Genomic DNA, 24350 nt, shown 5'->3' on the forward strand with positions numbered 1-24350 from the left:
ATAAAGATAAGACTTTTTAATTATCTGGATTTTTTTTTTTATTATCCAGACGTTATTAATACCTCTCCAGGATGTCTGTCTGCTGTGGATGAGCCTGTGCTTTTAATCTCAAAAGTACCAATGGGAATCGAAAACTAGCAGGCACACTGGAGTTCAGATGCAGCTAGGCCCTTTTCGTGGGCTCGGAGAGTCCTTCACCAAACGGGCCAAAGTTTGCTTCACAAAATAGTGTACTGCCAAATGGTTTCTGGATCCTTCACGGAGAAAAACTGCAAAGAAGCGGAAAGAGACCTCTTTCCATAACACTAGTTACTGGCTGGCCATACGCATCCTAAAATCATAAAATTTATTGTAGACCCAGTCATATGTCTAAGACTGGAAACCCCAGGCTGTCCCATCCCAAAGTAAAAAGCGCCACGTTCCTCCCACCTTCCTCCTTCCCGGGGGTGTCTGTCAGCTTCTCATTCCCTTTTAGTCCCCCCCCCCCCCCCCCCCCCCCCCCCCCCCGCAGGCTCGGACCAGGACTGCCGAGAGCTGCAGTTACCAGCAAGTGCCCCACCGCGGATAACCGGATTTGTCTCCTCCTCCCAAGCTGGCTGCAGACAGGGGACACCGAGTTACTGCCCCCGAAGGAATCTCAAAAGTAGACAGAGCAGCGCGTCGCCGACCGTTCCTTTCTGTCGCCGGGTTAGAGACGAGGGGGAGGATCGGGGCGCAGGAGACACCCCCTCTCTTACCCCCCTCTCTCCCCCACCTCCCAAATTTGGCAGCCTTGTGTGGCTCCCGGTCTGGGGTCTGGAGGGTGGGGAGTGTGGGTGCGGGGGCCGGCTGGAGACGCTCTCGCTAGCGCTGCCTGTGGCCAGACCCGCCTCGCGTCCCCTCTCGGCCGCACACGCGTCCACCGCCACTGCGCGCTCGCTCGCTCGCGCTCTCGCCTGGCTAGGTCCCTCCTGCTCTCCTTTTCCTTTTTTTTTTTTTTTTTTTTTTTTGGTACCATAGAGTCGCTCTGAAAACAGAAGATAGAGGGAGTCTCGGAGCTCGCCATCTCCGCCGATCTCTACATTGGGAAAAAAAACATGGAGTCAGCTCCCGCAGCCCCCGACCCCGCCGCCAGCGAGCCGGGGAGCAGCGGCTCGGAGGCGGCCGCCGGCTCCAGGGAGACCCCGCTGACCCAGGACGCGGGCCGCAAGAGCGAGGCGCCGGGCGCGGGGCGCAGGCAGAGCTACGCGAGCTCCAGCCGAGGTAGGAGAAGCTGCGACCGGGCTCCGGGCAGGGGGGCGGCGGGAGCAGTGCGCCGAGCCCGGAGGGGACCTGGCGCCCCGGGGAGCGCGCGCCCGAGGAGCGGGCGAGACGTGGGGTCCCCGGGGCCGGTGCGCGCGCGCGCGAGCCCGTGGCGATGCCCTGAGCGGCCGGCACCCCCGCCCCTCCCCCCGCCGCCCCCCACAAATGTTGCAAACTTTTGCAAGCCAGTGCTGGGCTTGTAGGACGCACCGGAGCGTTGACAGCCGGGAGACTCCAACCCCACCTCCCCCTTGATTGCATGTTTTATTTATTTATTTTTTTGCTTAGACGGGCTGTCCAGATTAAATGCGATTTTACCCCCCACCAAAAAGAAAGCGAGACGGAGGAGTGGGGGCAAAGAAACTTTTAAAGCGGTAGTGTCCTTTTAAGAAGGGGGAGGGGGTCTGTTTGTGGCTACTTGCTTCCTGGGTTACCTTTTTTGCTCTTTGACAGTTTCTCGCACACCCACTCCCCTCCCCCCTCCCCACCGGCAGCAGCAGTCGAGGCGTTTGTTCGAGTCCCCCCTCTCGGAGAAAGGCTTGGGGGTTCGGGAGGAGTGAGAGACCTAGGAGTCTCAGGGGGGCGGAAAAGGGGCGCTCCCCGGGCTAAGAAGGGCGGGGGGGGGGGTCGCGGGTAGCTTCTCCTCCGGAGCGCTGGAGGTGTGTTTGGAGGAAACGCCGGAGGAATCCGGGTCCCGGCGCGCGGGATGCAGTGGTGTTGCCCGGCGGGGCGCGGGGATCCGGAGAAGCGCAACTTTGTAGCCGGGGGTTCGGAGCCCGCAGCCCTGGAGGAGGCTGGCAGGGGGCGTGTGCTGCGCGCGAAGGGAAGGAGGGCGGCTGTGGAGTGGGGCGCTCCACGCGCGATCGGAGGGAGCGGCTGCGACAGCAAACAAGCCTAGAAAAGCACCCAAACTTATTTCCGTCCGGGAATCCTACCCTCGCCTCGCCGCGGTGCCCAGCGTTTCTGCAGGAACCCGGGGGTGATCAGAGTTGAGTGCTGGTTGGCCGGAGCTAAGGAGGAGCCCCTCCCTGGGCCATTGGTTTATTTCGTGTTGGTGCCTGGAGTGTGTGAAGGAGGGGACCAGGGAGACAAGGAAGCTCGCTCCCCTCCAGGCGTTTTTCGAAAGTGGCCTGACCCAGGCGCGCGCGGTGTGGGGCGGGGGGGGGGGGAGAGTGACTCCCTTCTTAAAGGTGTCAGAAGCGTCTGTGGGATCCCCACCCCCTCCTTCGGGAGGTGGGAGATTATTTATTTGAATGCTCCGGGAGTTTGTGAAGAGCAGGAGGAAGCTGCCGCTTTAATTACTGTTGTAAATAATGTATAAATCACGCCTGTCACTCCGGAGGAAGCAGGCTCCTGCGAGCCACCCAGAGGCTTGGGACACAGAGTCTCTCCAGCCGGGGTTGGCGGCTAGGGGGCCTGGGGGAAGGTGAAAGGAGAGCCGCTCCCTTCTTCTCGGAGGTGCTAGTTAGAGGTAGGAACATGGCTGATCATGTGCTGGCTGTTTTACAGTATTCCCCCCTCCCGCCCCACCTTAGCCACACCCCCTGTCCGGGCGCTTTCCCATTCACGGAATTCGAGTACAGTAAAAGCCATCGGGATGACATATGCCGGAGGAAGAGGGGGGGACCATTTAATTAAAGGCGATTTCCGAAGAGTGACTGCACTGAAGCTCGGTTTGAACCAGAGGAATGGGGGCGACAAGGACCGGGACGAAAGGAAAAGCGGGTGAAGGTTCGGGGGTGGGGGGCCGCCGCCTCGGGCCACCAGATCTGCGAGTTTGTGTGCAGCGAGCTTTTGGCTGCAAAGAGTCTATTTGGAGCCGGAGATTTGGAATGCGAGCGGGTTATGTAACAGGGTTAATCAGAAACGCTGGAGAAAATCCCCTTCATGTGTTTGGAGGCTTTTTTTTTTTTTTTAAAGAAGGGGGGGCAGAGTATCTAGGAAGTGGCTCTGATTTCTGGTTTGTGCCCTTCCTCTCCCTTTAGCCCCTCCCCACCTCCCTTGCTTTATTAACATCTTCAGGTGTCATTTCTGCCAGAAGGTGTGTTCTTGCAATAGATGGGGCGGCAGGCTGCAGAACCGAGTACAAATCCCTAACTTGCTGTTACTGCAAATTATATAAAGCCAGGGAATTTGGTATCATACCCCTCCTTGCCCCAAGCTACAAGGAGTCAAAGTAGAAGGAATGTGTATCTTACAAGATGACCTGCTAACCCATATACCCTTTACCCCCTAGAGCCCCCACACCGATTCTTTGAAAAAAAATCCCTGTCTGTTGCTCAGAGGAGATTTAATGGGAAGGAGGGAAGGCCCAGACACTCCACTCACATCCTGCACGCAGGCACTGGTTACATAACAGTCTGAATGAAAAAAAAAAAAAAAAAAGGAAGGTCAGACATGGAGGCATCCTTTAGCTAACACAGCAGTAGTAATGTCTTCCAGGAATTACTTGCAGTTGCAAACCTTGACCTCAGGTGTAGTGCCTATATTTCCAGGGGTACTAATCTTGTGTGTGTGTGTGTGTGTGTGTGTGAGAGAGAGAGAGAGAGAGAGAGAGAGAGAGAGAGAGAGAGGGAGAGAGAGAGAGACAGTGAGCATGCACCCGGGAGAAAAAGAGAGACTGTGTAAGTATGCTGGGTAGTTGTGATGTGCAAATGGGAAATGTTTGGGTTTTTAGATGATGTAATGGAGTTGGCAGAATATGCAACTCGGCTCCCGGAGTGTAAGCATAAGAAAATTGGAGCTGGCATCCCATATTAATGTTGCATAAATTACAATATCAGAAAGAAATTAACCTACACACTAGGTGATTATGCCTCTTAAACACTTAAAACGTAAAGGCCCAGACTCAAAACACACAGCAAACATCACCACCTCACAAATTAGCCTATTCCACCTCGTGGAAGGTGAATAGAGGTCCTGGGTGAAAGCGAAGCTTTCCGACTTGGGGGGTGTTTTCCACGCTGTTTCGAGGGCTCGTTTCCAGCCAGCAGATGCTTGGCGTCTACAGGGATCGTGGGTGTATTCTTATGACATTGATGTGACCTCACGAGACATTACCTGGGTAGATTTGAGGCTATTGCTAAATTCCTACATCCTGGGAATCTAAGTCTGAACGGATTAGAGGCCTCCAGTGCCTGGGCTTTCAAAATCAGATGTGTGGTTTTATAATCTGGAATCCGATCTCCCTGTGCTCCTTACAACTCCAAGGGAATGATAGCGGCCTTAATGAAACCCTTCCATTTTCTAGAAAGTATTAATGATGGCTGGTGTCATTCAGCCCCATCTTTACAGTACCAGGAAAGAAGAAGAAGAAGAAGAAGAAGAAGAAGAAGAAGAAGAAGAAGAAGAAGAAGAAGAAGAAGAAGAAGAAGAAAGAAAGAAAGAAAAGAAAAAACCACAACAACAAAAAACAGGCAAGAAGCAACGTGGCAAGTAAAAATAAAGTGAAAAAAACAAAACACTGCGAATCCCTAATTTAACGAGGCTTTTGGGGACTCGAGGGAGCTGTGAGCCTTGTGACATAACTGTTGTTAGGAACCCTTTTCCAGCATCTCCATATTCTATGCGTGCCAGCAGCTTACGCACCATACATCACTAGAGCTGCCCTCACAGGGCTGAGTACCATGTTCTTGGTGCCAGTGCACGAGGCTCTCAGGGCCCGGCCAACCGAAGAGAAAAGAAATGGAAACCAGAGGATAGGGTTAACATGGAGAATCTGGGGTGGGATTGAGGGACAAGCCCGGGGAGCCCAGCTGAGAGTGACTGCAGCATCGATTAACAGGGCCTGTCTGGCTCTGCAACCTACAGGGAGGCTAAAGCTGCGGAAACCTCCGCTTTGGAACTGTGTCTCCTCCCTCTTCTCACCAGTCCCTGCTGATTCACTTTCTGGAAGGTTCTCTCACCCAGGGGTATGGCAGCTTTTCCAGAGATGAATTTTCAGATCACCCTCTATGGCGAATGAATGATGGTTTCTCTGGCTGGGAGAAAAATCTTTTGCCAGAGGGATGGGATGATTTTTTTTTTTTTTTTAACTAAAGAACTTTAACTTTCTGGTAAATTGCTCATAAAACCATTTATAATTATACCCTTTAAAATGCAATGGAATAATTTTAGAAAATGCATTTCATGATAGTTAGGATAACCTTTCTGTTGCTTCATCCTAATTTCTTATAAAGAATTGAATTATTAATCCAGAATTCAAGGCCGGAGTGGCTAAAACACTTTTGGCACACCCTCTGTCTGTTTTCCAAAATACATTGGTATTGTAAGGGGTCCTGAACTTTCGAAAATGCCTGTTTCTGACACCACAGTGTGGCTGGTGCCCGTGCAGAAGCTGGTTAGGGCAACACTCCTCCTCCTGACTGCTTAGGGCACAAAAGTAGGTGTGTGTGGGGGGGCGCAGTACACTCCTTTGATGCCAAACAGACTCCTAAAGTGGGATGGAGAGGCGTGAGGATGTTAATAGCCAGAATTGTATCTGTGGATGACAATGTCCAGAGGACTTGTGGAGACAGCTTAATCGCTTTTGGAAACAAAGTCACCTAGGTCTGAAGTTAATCTTCCGAATGCAAGTACGAAAACCCCATGGGCCTTTCTCTGGTCAATGTCAGATAAAGGGGCACAGTTTTATTTTCCTTTCAAGTCAGCATTGTTGTGCATTTAGGAACTTGCTGTGTGACGTTGGAAAGACTCACTGAGTTGGAGGTTTTTGACAATTACATGCACATAACATGAACTCCATTTTTAAAATGGTACTGCGAGTGTGCACTGTCGTGTGTGGGCATCTGTGTGCGTGAATGTGTGCGCCTGGGGAGCGAGAGGTCAACGTCAGGTGTCTTCCCCAATTGCCGTCCAGTTTATTTTCATTTTATTTTGACTTTGATTCTTCCCTCTTCCATTACATCCCGATGGCAGTTCCCCTCCCTCCACGCCTCCCAACCCTTCCTCTACTCTGTCTTTGAGATAGGGTCTTTGACTGGACTTAAGAGTTCAGTGATTCCGCTAAGCTGGTTGGCCAGTGAGTTCCAGGGATCCTCCTGTTCCTGCCCCCCCCCCCCCAGAGTGTTGGGATTACAGGTATGTGCTTCCACACCTGGCTTTTGTACATGTGTTCTGGGCACGTTACCAACCGAGCCAGCTCCCCAGCCCTCATGTTCTGTGAATTCGTACAGCATGGTTTTTCAAAGACTTCTCATCCTTTCCCTGGCGTCTCTCCCACTCTGACCACCATGCTCCTTCTTAGCCTCTGTGGGAACTTCTGGGTTTTAGGAGGCAAAATACAAAACTGTATTTTAGAGGTGTGTGTAGGCTTGTGTGTGGGTGTGCGCGTGTGCTCACGTGTGAATGTGTGTGTTTATGCCCTGATATGACACCCTCTACCCCTCTGTCCTTCACTGTCTATATCTTCTAGGAGATGACAAACAGCTTTGTAAAGAGGTGTCTTCCACTCCTTCATGGAGATCCCTGATCCAACCGTCAGGGTGAATTATCAGTTCTTCCAGAGCAAGGAGAATTTGAGCTTGAAAGAGCTTCAGCTGCTAGAGCATATACTAACCTAGAATGTAGAATACGTTTCCAAGCCCCAAATCTCCATTGCTCTTGATTTAGACTAGCGGCCCCTTCCTTCCTCACTCTCCCTCCCTCTGTGTGTGTGTGTCTCTCCCTTTTATATTTACTTTTAATGCCTGATGCATCGTGGGAAATGTTGTTTAGAGCTAAGCCGTTAAAACTTTTCAACTAAATTATATAGTAATATCATTGTGTATTTTTTAGATTGATGCTTAAAAATAACGCAGATGATAAGTGTTTGAGTTGTGGCTGCTATAGAATAAACCTGAAGGTACCAAGGCATTGTCAATGAATTGATTCTTCTGTCTGACACTAGATTAACCCATGTATTTTTTTTTTTGTCTTTTTGAGTAAGTTTTTTTTTTTCTTTTCTTTTTTTAAGCTGTATGGTTTCCTTTCCTATCCTAGAGAGAGTATCAGGAAGGTAATTGAATCTTCCCTTGGAGTTTCAGAGTCTGACGGTGCTGTGGGGTCACTGTTCTGAGCTTGAATTCTGATTGTACATTACAGAACTGAAAATGGAGCTGGTGTCTGAGATCAGCCCAGGTCTGTCTTGATCCCGCCTGGAAATGGTTTCTGGTTTTCTTTCTGTGAAATCCTTAGCAGGACAATTTGCTTCCTTCTTTTCTGTGTTGCAGGAAGCAAGTCAAAAATTCAACTAGTCGTTCAGCCAGAATCTGAAATCTTTTTGTTTGTTTGTGTACTTATTTGCTTATTTGAGACAGGGTCTCACCACGTAGCCTAGATCTCAGAGTGATCCCCCTGCCTCTGCCTTGAGCGTACTCAGATTCCAGTGGTCTCCTAGAGTCTTCTTCTCTTCCTAAAACGATGTTTCTCAACCTTCCTAATGCTATGACCCTTTAAAATAGTTCCTCATGTTGTGGTGACCCCCCCACCATAAAATTATGTCATTGCTTCTTCATAACTGTAATTTTGCTACCATTAGGAATTGTAATGTAAATGTCTGATATGCAGGATATCTGGTATGCCACCCTCAAAGGGACTGCGACCCACAGGTTGAAAACTGCTACCCTAGAGTTATCGAAGGTGCACAGTCCTTAAGTATTCAGGGAGGCAATTTATTTTCGAGTCCTGTAATGCAGCTTCCTCTCAGGTAATAGGGGTGGAAACTACCAGTAACTCAACCATTCCTTTGGAGGTGTTGGCAGCGTCTGTTTGATAGGGGGCTCATACACCTGGAAGATCAGGAAACTCCAAGGTTCAAGTGCGTGGGAAAGAATATTTAGAGCTGCCCAGAGGAAGCCCTTTCCAAGCTATGGCCTTTGGGAAGTGTTTCTGGACCTCATCCCACTGTCACGCTTAATGTTAATCATTGATTAGCTTCTGCTGCCTCTGATGTCAGTGGGTTGGGATTCATGGTGTTAGGATAGCCAATTATATTATTATTATTTATTGACTATTTTTGGTAAAGGCATCAAGGGGATTGTTCAAAGAAATCGTTTTAAGAGAGGAAGCAGATGCGATAAGGAATGAAGGCACCACAGCTCACTGCGTAGGTAGACTGGCCTTCAGCCCCAGCTCTTCAGAGCCAATGCTGAAAGGAATGATAGGAACAGTCCGCTCTTGAAGGAGGAACGATTCTCCCCCAGCAGGTTTTTATGGCTTTCATGACATGACAGTATTACAAATTGTGTCACCATGTCACATGAGATGGTGTGTCCTAGTGACTGGTTTATCTATAAAACCTGAGTCCTGGTGCCTGGCTGGGGAGCCCTGTACTCAGCGATGCTGAGAACACAGGTTTCCCATACCTTCAAAGGTGGAGGAGGACCCCAGGCTATCTCAGGGTGAATTTCTATCTGTTTTCCCCACCAGAGGCTGTGAGCGAGACAGAAACGTCATGATACACTAGGCGTATTATCTCTCATGTGGTGTCGTCCTTGTGCGACTGGGTGTTGGCTCTTGTGATTCAAATTGCCTTAAACTGTCCTAAAGTAAGAAAGAAGTTTCTTCATGCAGGCTGAAGTCATGGTAGATGAAGTCTTCTGAGGTGCAAGGAAAGGGCACCACCACTTAGGGTTTTAGATCCTCGAGCCAGTGAACAAGGCATGCACTGTTAAAAATACACAGCTTACTCCAAGGGAGGACTTGACTGGATCCTGATGGAGTTTATGAAATATGAATACAGTGGATCACTGTACATAAGTGGTAGGTGTGTGTGTGTGGAAGAAGAAGAAATAAAATTGTGTATAAATGACACTCTGAAACTTGATGGAATTGTACACGTGACAGGAATGGTGACGTGTGGGTCCGTGCTTCACAGGGAGAAAGAGAAGCAGACTGAAAAATCCATCTGTCAAACCTGATGTGGGACTAGAAATTATAGAGTAGAAAAATCAGTTGACTTGTTTCATAGGCAAAGAACATCATCAAGGATAAACAGGAAGCTTGAAAAGAATAGAGGTGGAATTTTTGGGAAGGGGGGACCATACCCCCACCCGGAAAAAGAAAACCAAACCAAAACAAAACAAAAGCTAGAGGCCAATGTTTGAATGCAGAGTGAGGCATGCCAAACCCATCTTCAGCATTCTGGGCTATTAACCATTGTGGTGTTAGGTGTTGGGCTTATAGCCATAGAGAAGACAATACTATGAGTTTTCAGCTGTGTAAAGAAATCACCTTGATATTCCCCAAGCATATGTGTGTGTGTGTGTGTGTGTGTGTGTGTGTGTGTGTGTGTGTATAGATAGATGGATGGATGGATAGATAGATAGATACATTGACTTGGAGATGTACATGATGTCATTTTCCCTGCCTTGTTCTGATTAATTGACAGCCTATACTATATGCTTCTTTCTTGAAGGTGACTTTACAATTTCTAGGCACAGACATGTCTCGCTGAAGTGAAGGAAGGACCCACAAGCTAAGTGTGTTTCACTGGGTGAGGTATTTTGGGGAGCGGGGGAAAGAATGATGAAACGGGGGAGGGGTTGAGAATCATGTGTGAAGAGGTTAAGATACCTATGTGGGGCTGGGGACTGGGTGCTGCGGATGAAGGCAGGAACAGAGAGACACTTCTCTGTGCGCCAAAGAGAAGGAAGTCAGTCGCCAGTGACTCTGAAATTTTAAATTATCTCCAACAAGGACAATGAAAAGAGGCAAGTCGACACTTTGAGAAGGCTTGACGAGCTTGTCAAGAATGCCAGTTGACAAAGGCAGGTAAGGGAATACTTGGAAAAACAGACAGCAGAGAGATGGACGTGCTGGTGCGCTGAGGGAGCTGGTGGGTATGCTTACTGACTCTCCCAATTAGTTTTAGAGAAACCTGAAGAAGTGGACAAAGACGGAGAAAAGGCAGCCAGATGTGATCCTGAACTTCAGAAGCCGAAAGCCTCTGTCATCCCCTAGGAGCCTTGGCAGTCACAGGAATGAGCGAGTGGAAATGAACAGATCTTGAAACACCCAGTCGCAGAGGAACCACGTATGCTTATCAGGCCTGAGACCTCTTAAATAAACTGCATCCCCTTCCATTTTCAATTTCCAGTTGAGAATGATGAAAAAGGTCATGATACAGTCTGTGCTCCACAGGGACATTGCTGTGCCAACGATACTCTCTCTAAAAGTGCAGGGCATCTGGGAGGGTGAGCTGCCTATAACTCTCAATTGTCTAGGTAATGAAGTATCAAGAAAGCTAAACCAGATGAAATAATTTGATCGTCAAAAAATGATTCCTCTGATGGTGCTTGGAGTGGGCTGGCTGACAAGTATGAGATTGCCAAGTTAGGTTACCTCACTCTGGTTTTCTCTCCCACTTGGGGTGAACACGGATGGGCAGAATGCGGGCTCCTAGGGGCTGTGTGCGGAACTCCAGCCCTTCACTCAGATAGTTTTACGTTTCACAGTGTCGGAGATGGGTGTGTTTCGGTGAGATTTCTCAAGACCCCACAGAGCCACTTGGAGAATGGGTGCTATGCTGAAAAGACTTCCTGAACATTCTCAAACTTGCCTTAGGACCTGAGGGTGAGGGCGTATGGGAGGCATGGCTACGAGTGCCTAATGCTGCCCCTACCCCTTTTGTCAGGCAAAATGTGAGGGTGAGATGTGTCCTGAGAACCTTTTAGACCAGCTCCACCCTGACAGCAAAGCTGTTGCATCTACAGGCCTGGGATGTGTCCGAGGATGCATCCTCAGGGGGCAGGGAGGGTGTGACTAGAGGCCAAATCTGCCCTCTCATCTCATGCCCTTCCGCTCACGTGCAGGTCCTCAGAAGTCCCTGGAAAAAGAGCATCAAGTTCCCCATGGACTATGCCCTCCTGGAATATTGAGGGTATTCAAGTGCGTACACATGTCATCTAGCTCATATGTGTGCTCATATGCTCACATCTGTAGTGGGGTAGTTCAATCTTTCAGCTCACTGGGCACTTCTGTTATTAATTAAAGCAGGCATTTATTATGCGATTGATTGATTGATTGATAATGGGATAGACCTATTATAATTAAAGTAGACAGAGCCACGTATGGGATATAGAGTCGAGTGTCTGCTATGGAGAGCCCGCTGGAGCAGGCACACCCTGTCACACAGTGAGCGGTGGTTCTGCCTGGTGAGGTCCTTCCTCAAGGCCAAGCTTCAGGCTGCGCTCTCGATAGAGATATTTCCAAGAGCAGGTCCACAGATAGAATACTGCAAGGCCACAACAACAACAAAACAAAACAAGCTTGTCACAGTCGAGAACTATTCTTTTTTTTTTAAACTCATTTTTGTGTTTCTTCAGCCCACTGAGTCGAATTGGTCCTGCTCATATCCACATGGGCACTGGGCCATCCGCTAGAGCATGGCCAGTGGCCATATGTCTAATGAAAAGTGACTCTCGTTTGAGAGAGTGGGAGTGGGAGTGGGGTGGCGGTACTTGGCAGAAAGGGAAGGGGGAAGTGAGGATTGAATATAGTGTAATCTCCAAAAATATTTTAAAAGTGTAAAAACTGACTCTTTCTCTCCAGCCGGCCATTAATAGCTGCTCAGCTAGGGTCGAGGCCTTGGGAGACCCTCGCTGTGAGTCCTTGAGTCCACTAGCCAGGTCATGTCCAGAAGACAGCATGTCACAGCGTCAGCTCGCCCTCCAGCCCTCACATGCTTTCTGCCCCGTGTGTCTAGAGCCTTGTGTAGGGGGAGGGGTGGGGTGCGGTGGGGGAGGGGTGGGGGTGCGGTGGGGGAGGGTGTTCTTACCATGGAAGAAAGTCTAATTTATTCCAAATGAAAAGTAACACCATTCACTGCAGTGGACAGAGAACTGTATCTTTTTTTTTTTTTTTTTTGTAAAAAATAAAAGTTACAGTGTATGCATGAATGTGTATGTGTATATGTGAAATACAATTATATCAATAAATGAAGTTGGATCCACAGACTAAAATGAAATAATAAAGCAATCAAGTATAGGTAGGTCATCTGGTTTTTTCTTTCTTTACTGAGGTTTTTAAATTATGAATGTGCAATTTTTGCAGTGGAAAAAAAATGAATCTTTTCTTCTAAAAAGATGGTGTGTTGTGAAACTGGGAGTAAGTTGAAGAGTCTAGTTCTGAACTCATGATGTTTCAGAGTCGGTCAGGTTTACTTGTCTGCTGAACAAGACATTTTGATGGCTACATTTCAGAAAAGGGGCATTCAGCCTGAGTTTAGGAGGACTCAGGTTTGGGAACTCCTTGACCCTTAAAATACTTGTGGTGTGATGCCCAATGATATAAGCAAATTGTAAGCCAATTTGCACACACACACACACTTGCACCCATTTACGCGTGTGCACGAATACACACATGTGGGTATGTATACACACATACATATATTCGTGTATGCACACAAAAAAAGCTTTTCGCGTAAAGTATTTTTCTGAGTTTCACTGTTTTTGTTTTCCTACTTAAAATCTACATCGTGGCCCTGAGGATTAGCTTCATGGTATATTTAGGAGATCTTCCTTGTCGAGAACATGAGACCTGTCCCAGGTGAGAGGTAGATGGAGACCTTGTGAGGCCTTGGCAGGGGGTGAGAGTGAGGAGGAAGGTCCCCACAGCAACTCAGGTGGGGCTCCAGGTGCTGCTCATTATGATCTGGGGGAGGACAAATAGTGTAAATTCTCATTATTATAATCATGCCATGCCTTGATGCCATTTTTAGCATACACTTGTGATTACCCTATTATATGTCCAAGTGCATCTGCCTTAGACTGGCTGAGAATGCAAACTCTGGGGCTCCCCCTGTGTGGCTCACAGCAGACATACTTGTGTGAGCGCACAAGGCAGCATTTCTTTTCTTCCATGTGTGTGAATATTTTGTTTTCATGTACATCTGTGCACCACATGTGTGCCTAGTGTCCTGAATAGGACATCAGATCCTCTGGAACTGGAGTTACCAACAGTTGTGAGCTGCCTTGTGGGTGCTGGGAATTGGACCCAGGACCTCCGAAAATGTAGGCAGCGCTCTTAACCAAGGGAGCTGTTTCCCCAGCCTCCGAAGTGACGTTTCTTTAATTCAACAAATACTTTTTGGGAATTTTCTCTGCGTCAGGCTCTGTGCTGAGCTCTAAGCAGCCAGCAAGGAAGCTGGAATCCTGCCTCGCTGAACTGTCCTCACAGTGGGAACTTGCCTCACAGTGGCTTAGACTGGACGCCTCTGATGGTTTTTCCTCCTGGCAAGTTTTACCCTTGGTCTGTTTGACCTCTATAGCTTGTGTGTCTTTTCCTCTTCCTTTTTTCCTGTTTTTTTTCTTCCTGTCCTGTGTTCTCACTTCCTCTTCTCAGACCTTCTGGGATCAGTGTAGGGGCACCTGCTCACCTCTCAAGTTCCCGGTGGCCCTGTTTTTCACAGATACCTGATACATGGACCAAGGGCTCATTCAACCATCATGTGACCATTCCTTCCGGTTCTCAAAGGCTTTCTTCATCTTATAGTATCATGTCCTTGCTGCGAGCCTGTTCTCCACATGACCGGGAGCACAGTTTACATTATCACCTCTGTGCAGTGTCTTAGATGAAGTAGATCCCCGTCTGCTGTGCAGACACTCTTTTCCACGTGGCCCCACAGAGTTTTCCCAGTAAGCCAGCTCCATGCTTCGGACTTGCACGTCTATCTTCAATTTTCTTGTGCCTCTGTAAGGCTTAGAGCCAGCTGTACTCATTTGTTCCCTGTCTGTCTCTATTGGATCCATTGTTTCCTTCCATCCGACCCTCAGGGCTGATCCAGTCATGATCATCTCTGACCAAAATTGCTCACATCTTGAGCACGTACCAGAGTACGTACACCTGGTGTGTTGTGAAGTTGTGGGTATGCCTTGCGTTAACTGTGTGTCCCGGGTGAGTTCATTCCAATGGAAGCTGAGGAGGGTGATGTTGCCATCCGAGCTGGGATGATCCCTTGTGATGCTGCTTGCTAAGCACTTCCCAGCAGATCCGGGAAACAGTAAGTGTGGCTCTGCTGGTGGTGGTAATGATGGCTCCAGGTCCCCTGTACCTCTCTCCTCCTCCCACTCAGGTCCTCAGCTCCCTTGGCTTGGAGTATTTCTTGCTTGGTTCCGTGCAATATGCATGAGTCCCAGGGGCCTCAGTGAGGGTCCTGACACCTTCCTTATGCCAGTTCTCTTTCTGGGACTGGGTCCCAGCCCCTATCATTCAGCTGGGCCTTTCATGGGCCTTTCATTCTGCAAAAAGGTCACGTGACGGGAGTTGAGCCCCTTCAACTAATTGTTAGGGTTCTCTAATGTTACTTTTCAGATGGCCATAAGCAAGCTCCTGCCTACCCGTTTCCTCCCTGCATCCCCATTCTTCCCATAGTCCCCACTGGCTGTTGGCCTGCTCCAGGCATCCAGGCTGGAATAGCTCCATCATCTTTCCTACTGGTCATACTCTGCTGCTTTCTCTTGTTTTGTTTCTCATCGTTCCTCACCCTCCCCTCTCTTTACTCACCGTCTCCTCCCCGTCTGCAAGGGTTCCGTTCAACTTATTCTTCTGTACTGTTTTACTCTAAGCACTGACTGCTGGGTCTTAACATTGTAACCTAATAATTTACACTCACAGTGCAAAGCGATACTCTCGGACACTCACAGCCTGTTTGCAGTTGTATTACAGTAGGACAGCCAATGAGCAAGCAGAAAGGGTGATGGGTACCACTCATGTGGCACTGGGTAAAACCAAGCGAAGTAACCTTAGCAGGAGCAGAGGGGATGCCTGTGGATTATATATACTATTGGAGAATCAGTTCCACTTGCCAAGGGTCTTTATTGATTTTGCTTGTAATTGGACTAGGATAGGTCAAAGGGCAGAGGAGGAGGTAGCATGGCATGCTCAAGGAAGCGAAGGGAAAGCAGAATCCTGTCTTTCTGCCAGGATGGTTTGGAATTGATACACTGCATGACTTTTACAGACTTAATTGGCACCGTGATTAGGTGGTTTTATTTCTTCATTCTAACACTTTGGAAGCTGATCCTAATATTCAGTGGTAATGAAAATAGAGTAATGCTGTAATAACTGTTCCATTGTAGAGCAAATTACACCATTAAGCATCTATTTTGTCTAATTTATGTTGGTGATAGTATGGGACACACACACATCCGATCTCAGAGTATTTAAGAAAGAGACTAGCTAAGAGAAGTCCTATTCCTAAGATACAGTCAGAAAACAAAGATAAAGTGTTATATATATATATATATATATATATATATATATATATATATATATACACACACACACACATATATATGTGTGTGTGTGTGTGTGTGTGTGTGTGTTATTACTACATTTATACACACACTCAGGCACATGCACACATGCATACATATCAAGCAGAATGAGAAGACGGTAGATAGACTGGAATGAAATGATTGGCTGTATTGCCTTTAGCTTGGCCAGATGACCTGTTACAGCAGGTTAAGCTAGTAATGGCACCAGGTCCTTCATCCTTGTTGTCATGCCTGAGGACTTTGATTCCCTGAGATTCTTAAGTGAAAACAAGGCATCCCAGAGCTCAGGAATGTTGGTCATTTTCCTTTGTCATCTTTCCCCTCAAGGAAAGTGCCATAATTTTCGTAGCACAAAGATAGAAGCATATTTTTGTGCATTAAGTCATAGCTAAACCTTGAGCTGCAGAAATGGGATCTAGGGAGACAGAATTCAATGTGACTTCCCCATTGGGACATGTCAATTAAAAAGCCTCCGTAAGTAGGTTCTTGTGCCCCTTTGCCCCAGGGGCCTGGCTCTGCTGGTGGGGTGTGTGCATGGGAGTGAACAAGGTTCCAGTCCCTAGGCTAGAATCTCCAGGGAGGTCTTAAAAACTGGTCTGTGTGAACTCTGGGTTGCTGTCTCCAAGGTTTCCATCTCTAAGTTCTAAGGGACCCAGAAGTTCTGGGACACTTTGGCTAGGGGCATTGAGAAATCTCTCACCTGCCTTCACTCTGGAGGTTTGCTTTGGCAGCACCATCGACTCTGCTCCCTGCTGATCCAGCACCCCAGGAAGGCCTTATCTGGAGAACTGAGATTTTTATGTAGTTTAGAACACACTTACCTTTCATAGATAGAATGCTTGCTCTCATGACCAAATTATCGGAAGAAAATGTGCTTTCATAAACAGCTGCACAGTACCTGTATCTGAAATCAACAATGTTGATTTTTAAACCCCTGGAGGATTTAAATCAGAGGAAAGACAACATCAATGCCTGGCATCTGGATTAAGAATATAGTTAGTGGAGAAATTTATTGCAATCCTCCATGAAAAAATATCAATATCATCTTGTGCCTAATAAAATGTTATAATGAAAATTACCACGGAGCTTGACAACATCTCTTTATTAATTGGCCTTTTCCATGATTATTTTCTTAGTAGCAAATGCACTCTGCTTTTCTGGCTCATTAGTTATAATCCATAGTGAATTCACAGTTTGTTGCTTCAGCCATGCTTATCTTCCCGTTGGGCTCAGTCCCTCCAGGGCAGGGTTGTAGATTTTCTATAGTGTATGGTCTCGTATCTCTTGCCACTTACTCCTGTACCCATGGAACACCCCCAAGACACCCCAACAGGACTGCAGAGCACTATGTGGAGGCCAACTGACATAAACCTGGGAATAGACCAAAAGAAGACCTTCGCTGAAAGCTTCAGACTATGTCTTAGACAGAGAATTATGTGGCCCAGGCTGGCCTCCATTTCACTGCTTAGCTGAGGATGACTTTGAACTTCTAGTCCTCTTGCTTCTGCCTCCCAGGTGTTAGGATTACAAGCACACACTACCACACCCAGTTTATGTGGTGCAGGAGATTAAACCCAGGACTTCCGGTGTGGCAGGCAGGCATTCTCCCAACCGAGCTACATCCCTATTCTGAAAGCTTCAGATATTTCCAAGCAATGCCACTGGTTGTGTTTTTGATTCCTCAAGTGATTATTGATCCCTGACTTTGGGCCAGGTCCCAAGTTGGTTAATGAAGGAACAAAGTGATGGGTGGGGAAGACACGTTAACTCATTAAGAAAAAAATACACAGAGTGGTCAATGAACCCATTAACAAAGTGTAACAGTGTGCTTAGCAGAAAGAACATTTCGAGAGGAACCAGGGAGAGTTTGCTGCTGCTCATTATGTACCTGATTTGAGGGAAAATGGTGAGATTTTCTAGATAAAATGTGAAAAAGCATGCCAGGCTGAGAGGGTCACAGTGCTGAAGGCCCATTCATGTCATGTGGATGAGGCATTGCTTAGCCTTCAGGAGGAGTATGGTGGAGAGGAGCAGGAGGTAAGGGTGGAGAAAGTGGACTGGGGCCGACTGAGGCATGCTGGGCCCTATTCTCTACAACAAAACGTGGAGTAGATGAAATGTGTCTGATTTCTTTCTGGTAAGTTACCGAGGCATAAGTCTGTGGAGATGGAGAATTGACTGTAGCCCTTAGGCCAAATTAGATATAGGCAATTCTGAAGGGCCAGGACTTAAAGGAGGGAGGAGGGTGGAATCTAAGGTTGAGTTTCCCAAGCACATGATGATGGGGGTGCGGGAGGCTAAGATGGGATTCTAGAGTGATGGGCCCAGGGACAGAATTATAGGCTTGGACAGTTTAGTGGGTGGGGTATGAATGAGGAAGAAGGGATGTGTTCAGCTTGGAGTGGGATGAGTTGGAGGTGCCAGAGAAATGGCTGATGGGCAGCTAGAATGAAGTATGGTTTAGCAAGGAGCATGGGCTGGTGGCACGAAGGAGAAAGAACTTCAGGAAGTGCATTTGGATAAGCCAGGCTGGAGACAAGCTCTGGGCAGCGCTCTGCCAAGGGGCCTTGAAAGCTGACTCTTTATTATTAAGAGGTCTAGGGTCCAAATGCATGTGGCTGGCTGGGAAGTTGAAGGCTGTGTGTGGTTCAGAGAGGGAGAAAAAGGTTTCTTTAACACACAGAAGAATTGGGAAATGGCTCAGTGAGTAAAAGGCTCACTGCACAAGCAGGAGGAACTGAGTCCTGACCCCAGCAGCCATGGACAACCAGCACGTGGAAGCGTCTGCCTGAAATCCCCCAGCTCTCTGGCCAGCCACTTGGAATGAATCATTGAGCTCCAGGTTCAGTGGGAGATATTGTCTCAAAAAAAAAAAAAAAAAAAAAAAAGTGATCTAGAGATGGATAGAGGAAGACATCTGACATCAGCCCCTGATCTCCATACTCACAATCACACACACTCAACTCACAAAACAAAAACTGGAGTTCCTCTGTGTTCTTGGAAACAGTGTCTGGAAAGCCAGGGTTAGGGTCAAGCCTTTGAGCTTCTTCTGCTTTGATGGTGATCCCTTCCTGATACCTAATTGATGAGTGAGGAATTGCCACCCCTCACCCACCCCCATCATCACACATCTCCTCAGACTTTCTACCCAGTCCATCGTTGACTTATCCTGCCTCTGAAGGGAATCTGCCTTGCACTTGGCAGAGCCTCAAGGCTGGAGAAGGGATGAATAGCAGCTTTGCAGAGGTCTCTGCGCTGCCCGGGGAGAATGGCTATGTGGGAGAGAATGATGAAAGGGGAGCCTGAGAAAGGGTGTGAGACCTTCAAAGCTGGGGGACACACTTGGTGAAATTTTTTTTTCTTTTCTTTTTCTTCTTTTTTTTTTTTTTTTTTTTGGTTGTTGTTGCTCCAAAAGAGAAAGAGAAACACACAAGTGTGTGTTGGCCAGGCAGGCGATATTGACTTTAGTGAGGTCTCCATTGTTGTGTGGTTTGAACACATACCGTTTTTGAGGGTCTGTCTGTCTGTCTCTCTGTGTGTGTATGCATGCAGGCTCATAGAAACGGAAACCTAGCTGTTGGTCCTTATGTGCCATCCACCTAGTTTTAAACAGTGCTATCACTCACTGCCTTGGAGCTTGGGGCCAGGCCTGGGCTAGCTAGCCCCACTGAGCTCCAGCCATTCACCTGTTCCCACCTCTGAATGCTGTGGTAAACGGCTCATGGTTGCGCTGCGGGCTCTCTTCCAATCGGATCATCACCCCTGCCTCCGTTTTCCAGGGGTCTTTTAGGTAAGCAGCACAAAACATGGAAGTCTGGAAGTCCGGCTAGAAAGTTGGTCCTAGACAGACTAGGAAAGTGTTGTGTGATTAGGGGGACCTGCGCAGTTCAAACAGGCTAGACCCTAATTGGCCAACCCAACCATAACTCCAGTTACTGCCAGGAGGGTTAGCCTTGTGAAGAACCATGCCATGGCCTTTGGGAACGCACTATTGTTTTCAATGAGCTCCGACTGAATGTTCTCCCATCCATAGCTGCTAATGTGTCACATGAGTTACTTGTGTTATCTCTGTGCTATGAAATTAGAGGCCTTTACCCACAGTGTGCTAAGTAGATTAAAAGGAAAGCCTGTTTTTTATGGTGTGGGGGAAAACCAGGCAGACACCAGGGAAATAGCACTCGGGTGTTTGATGTGACAGTGGGGAGGCCTTGGGAAGCCGGTGTCTTCTAATACCTGAAAGCCGAGCTCGGGCTGGAGGTTTCTTCAAAGGGGTTTATATTTTATCTGTTGGCACTTCTGTGGGGAACGGGGGTCTGCAGTGGGGGATGGAGGATGTCACTCTTTTCCTGTTGTTATTTTCGCCTCTGCCTTTTTAACGTTGCGGAAAGCCTCCAGGTCATACGCTAGACCCTGCTCAGGACATCAGTGACCAAACAATCCCCTTTTGTTAGGCGAGTGCTCTTTTTTTTTTTTTTTTTCTTTCTCTTGAAAGGTGCCCTTCAGGACAGCAGAGCCTTTCTTTGGGCTGTTTATAATTGAGCCCTGAGGAAACCTAAACAGAATTCAGTCTCAACCCAAGCCAAGTGCTTCCTTTGCCTAGCTAGACAAAGCTGACCCCATGCAGGCTGAAATCTCACCAGGTGGTCACTGGAGAAGCACCTTGGGGGGCTCTCAGTATGACTTCTCTCCCTGGCCACCATCCCATGAGCCAGTGAAAGCTGAGGGCCAGGCCTTGCGGTGCTGAGAGAATGGAGGAAAATTGTGGCTCTTGGAGAGGGACATGGGCTGGGCTGTGTCTTAGAGGGTCCTGTGTCAGCCTGAGGAGCACTGGGGATTTCTTTTTAAGAGAGTCTCTTAGCACTGCCAAACGACTTGTCTTATCATAGTGCTGTTTAAACTTTTAGTTGAATTCAAATATTAATTTTTGTTTTCAGACAATTATTTACTGTTTATTTATTGAGATTAGCAGTGTCTCATTCTACTTTAGGCCAGTTTGTAATTTACTATTTAGCCCAGGCTGACCTCAACTTTGTGGCAATCCCAATGCTGGGGATTATAGGTGTGAGTCATCACTCCCTGCTTCCTCCTCTTCCTCTTTTTCTTTCCCTGCTCCCTCTTTCTCTAAGATGAAAGTGGTTTAGTTTTAAGCTACATGGATTCACCTCCAAGGCATTCCTGTTCTTGCCTGTTTTCTTCTAAAAGCTGGGTAAACTGAGTTACTTGAGGGAATGGGTTACACTATTTTATTCTGTTATAGCGGGCATGGGTTTAACCTCTGTGATTTGAGACAGAATCTTTGTTTCCCACCCCCAATCATTCTGGGTTAGTGTGTAGATCAAATCACCTCAATGCTCTCTGTTTGGAATTTTCTCCCCAAATTAGACGTGAACTAACGGGTCCTTTGGGGTAACTGAGGTGAAAGACAGAAAGAAGCTGCTCTTTGCCAGAGAAAAAGAAACTGGCCAGAAAACTTCCAAAACTTCCCTGTGCCCTTCCTGCCTCTCTAGCACCTGAGGCTGTTGGTATATTTAAATTCCGAGCTTCATCGAGTATTAAGGGACACTGAAGCTCTCCCTCCTTTCTTAGTCCTGAGGTTTTTCTGAACTTCCGGAGAGGGCAATATTTGGTTCTTTTCAGAGAACCTCCGAGATTGTGCAATCAGTCATCACCAGACCTCTTGAACATACAAACCCCCGAGGAAAGAGGCAGTTTGAGGAGAGGCATCTTTTTTTTTTTTTTTTTTTTTTTTGAGGCTGAGGTACATTTTCAGAAGTTAGGGCCTGGTTATGCGACAGGGAAGTGGAGCTAAATATGCAGTTCTATTTTCATTTCCTCTCGGTGCCAAGGCGCAAGCATCGGGAGATAGACTGCACATGCAGAAATAAGTCAGCTCTCGAGTGGCCCTTTGCAAGAGGCAGAACGGGGGCTCCGAGTAGTTGCTCTATCCCAGGCTGACGGGCCCGGTTGCCTTCCTAAGGAAGGGTCCTTAACCTGGGTCACTTTGCTGAATTACAGGAGAGCTTGCAGAACCAGAGAGGTGTGCAGTTGACTCTGGTGGTTCAGCCACTATAACAAAGTGCCACAGGGTAGTGGCTCAAGTAGCCTTTATTTTCCAACCATTCTGATTGCAAGCTTCCCGGCCTGGCAAAGGGCCACCTTCTCATTCAGCTGTCACATGGTGGGGGATGAGAAATGGTGTGTGTGTGTGTGTGTGTGTGTGTGTGTGTGTGTGTGTGTGAAAGAGAGAGACTCTTTCTTTTATTATTTTCATTTTTGCTCTCTGTGTCTGTACATGTGTGCACAGACCAGAAGTCCACCTCAGGTGTCTTTCCTTATCAGTCATCCACCTTTGTTTTTCTTTTTTCTTTTTTTTAATTTCCACGTTAGTTTTTGAGACAAGGCCTCTCACTGATCTGGAGCTCTCAAGTCGTCCAGGCTGCCTACTCAGCCAGCCCCAGAGATCCACATGTCCCTGCTTCCCCAGCCCAGGGGTTATAAGTCTAAGGCACTATCCCTGTTCTTTTACTGGACTTATCGGGGTTTCTAGGAATCGAACTCAGGTCCTCAGGCTTGCATGGCAATCGCTTTACCAACTGAGCCATCCTCACCCCTCTCTCCCACCTATAAGAATAGGGATCCGATTTTGATGGGCTCAAAGACCATGACTTCATTTCAGTCCTATTTACCTCTCAAAGGCCATTGCACTGGGGCCTACAGCTGTAACAGAGATGTTTGTTGGAGGAGGAGGAGGACCTAGACCTTTAGGTCACATCTAGGCCAGTTTTTGATGCACGCACATAATTTTCAGGGTGATTGAATTATTTCCACAATGTTGGTTCTTACTCGTTCGTTTGTTTAAACAGTGGGATATTTTATCATTATGATCCTCTATCATTTGAGGTCTCTCAGTGAATCCCAACTTAATTGAGGTTATATTATCATTTGTTTTAAATTGGAGCATATGATTTATTTATTTATTTTTCTGGTAATTTGGTGACAAGTTCCTTTGTATTCTGCCTAATTGGACTGCATTTTAATTTTGTGGCAAATGGGGGATCTATTTTACATGTAGATTGTCAAGCCTGTGGCCGGATCTGAATGAAGGAGTTTGCAGGAGGATGGAGTAAAGCCGTGAGCCAATCAGAGTGCTCTCCGCTTCTAAAAGTCTTCACTCAAGCATCTTTAGGGTCAGGGAAGAGACATCAACGGAATGCTCTGAGAGGACAGGAGACTGAAATCCAGAGGCACCGAAGTGAGCTGAGAACAAAGCACGGGTTACTCCGAATGGGGCATATTCCAGAAGCATCCACTTTGGATTCGGGCACATATGCTTGTGTGTCACTGGTGCCCAGGGTGTTGGTGGAATGCAAAACAATCAGGAGGAAATGCCGAGGTTAACTAGGATAAGCGCTGGGACACCTGGGTTCCCTTTGCAGCTTAGCTCTTTGTTGTGAGTGGCTCTGAGTCCTTGTCTTCCCCCAAGACGCCCCACCTCTTCCACAGTACAGAGACGTGCCAGGGTATGACTTCCTGACAGCCCTGACATTCTGAGACCCTGTGACCGGGACCCCACTTACTCACAGAATTGTAGAGCATTAATCCTTTCTTTCAAGAATTGCAGAGGCACAGTTTAAAATTCCTCCCTCTTTAGAGTGAAGACATATTGTTTTAGTAAATTTATAGGACTTTACAGCCTCTACCTCAGTCTACTTGGATGTTTATATCATACCAAGAAGATCCCTTGTCATTTTCCTTATTACCCCTGGCCTGGCCTGTGATAGCCATTAATCTTCATTTACCTTTTCTAGACATTTCACTGAAATTGAATTATATAAAATGTAGTCTTTGTGTTCGGCTTATTTCACCTGGGCATAGTATTTGTAGGACTTGTGTGTGCCAAAGAGTACATTAGTATAAGTTGACTAGCCTATAAGAAAAAGCTGCAAGCCTAAGCTTTTCAAATATTCATGTGGGCTTTACTGGCCCTGCATCCCTCATCCTAAAGTTTCAGATTTTTACATTAGAGATGCTGAACTTTTTCATTTTCCTGAGTGGCTAATATTCCATAGAATGGATATGCCACATTTTACTAATCCCTCCATAACTGATAGGCTCTTTTTCCTTTGTGTTCTAGCCCGAGGTTTACCCATTCTTATGATAGCCTTGTCCACACCTGCAAAGAACTCATAAGATGTCTTTTAGACAAAGCCAAGGCCCTTTATTCTATGGCCTTCTCTCAAGGGAAAGACTAGAATTTTGTGTTTTTAAATATTTGGGACCTTCCAAGGACATGGGCTATGACATCTGGATCACTGAGAGTGTGACTGAGCACTTATGCATCGGTTGGTGTGTTCTGTCGTCAGGCTCCACTGTAAATTTCAGGAAGGCTGAACCTAACATGGATGTGCACATGTATGAATATGGTTGCGTCTATCTATCTATCTATCTATCTATCTATCTATCTATCTATCTATCTATCTATCTATCTATCTATCTATCTAAGCAAGGTCTTGTGTAGCCCAGGGTGGCCTTGAACTCACTATATAGCTGATAAGGACCTGATTACCCTAGCTCTGCCTCCCGGATGCTGGGATTACAGAAGTGCACTGCTATGTCCCATTAATGGGCCTCTGAGAGTCAAACCGAGGGCCTTGACGAGCAGTGTACAAACTGAGCGACATCCTTGGCTCTGGAGGTACATACTGTATGCAGTCGCTATACATACATATACGATACATTTGTACTATTAGCAGACACCACACCCACATGATTCACACACACTTCCCAGCTGCATGAGAGGATTTACCTGTGAAA

At 47.3% G+C, this 24350-nt stretch overlaps 1 protein-coding gene and 1 long non-coding RNA gene across 4 annotated transcripts in view; both read left to right on the plus strand.

Moving 5' to 3' along the window:
* The first annotated feature begins 1060 nt into the window (after positions 1–1060).
* Positions 1061–24350, plus strand: part of LOC129669632 (nuclear receptor ROR-alpha-like) — a 359179-nt gene continuing 335889 nt past the window's right edge. Inside the window, exons 1-2 of one of the 2 annotated variants that reach the window (XR_008719055.1) lie at positions 1164–1242; positions 4562–9751. Coding sequence is in view for 1 of the 2 variants with exons in the window: in XM_055597919.1 (XP_055453894.1) it covers positions 1077–1242 (166 nt within the window). In the remaining variant the exon portion in view is untranslated. Of the gene's footprint in view, positions 1243–4561; positions 9752–24350 lie in introns of those variants that run through there. The other variant, XM_055597919.1, reaches the window with a different exon arrangement.
* LOC129669646 (uncharacterized) lies at positions 9769–11980 on the plus strand. 2 transcript variants are annotated; one of them, XR_008719057.1, is made up of 5 exons: positions 9769–10032; positions 10127–10592; positions 10716–10833; positions 11073–11148; positions 11812–11980. It is a non-coding gene; the product is annotated as an uncharacterized LOC129669646 (long non-coding RNA). The 2 variants fall into 2 exon arrangements; XR_008719056.1 differs by having other exon boundaries at positions 10127–10833.

This window comes from Psammomys obesus, unplaced genomic scaffold (assembly GCF_907164565.1).
Source record: "Psammomys obesus unplaced genomic scaffold, mPsaObe1.curated_primary_1811, whole genome shotgun sequence".
NCBI lineage: Eukaryota > Metazoa > Chordata > Mammalia > Rodentia > Muridae > Psammomys > Psammomys obesus.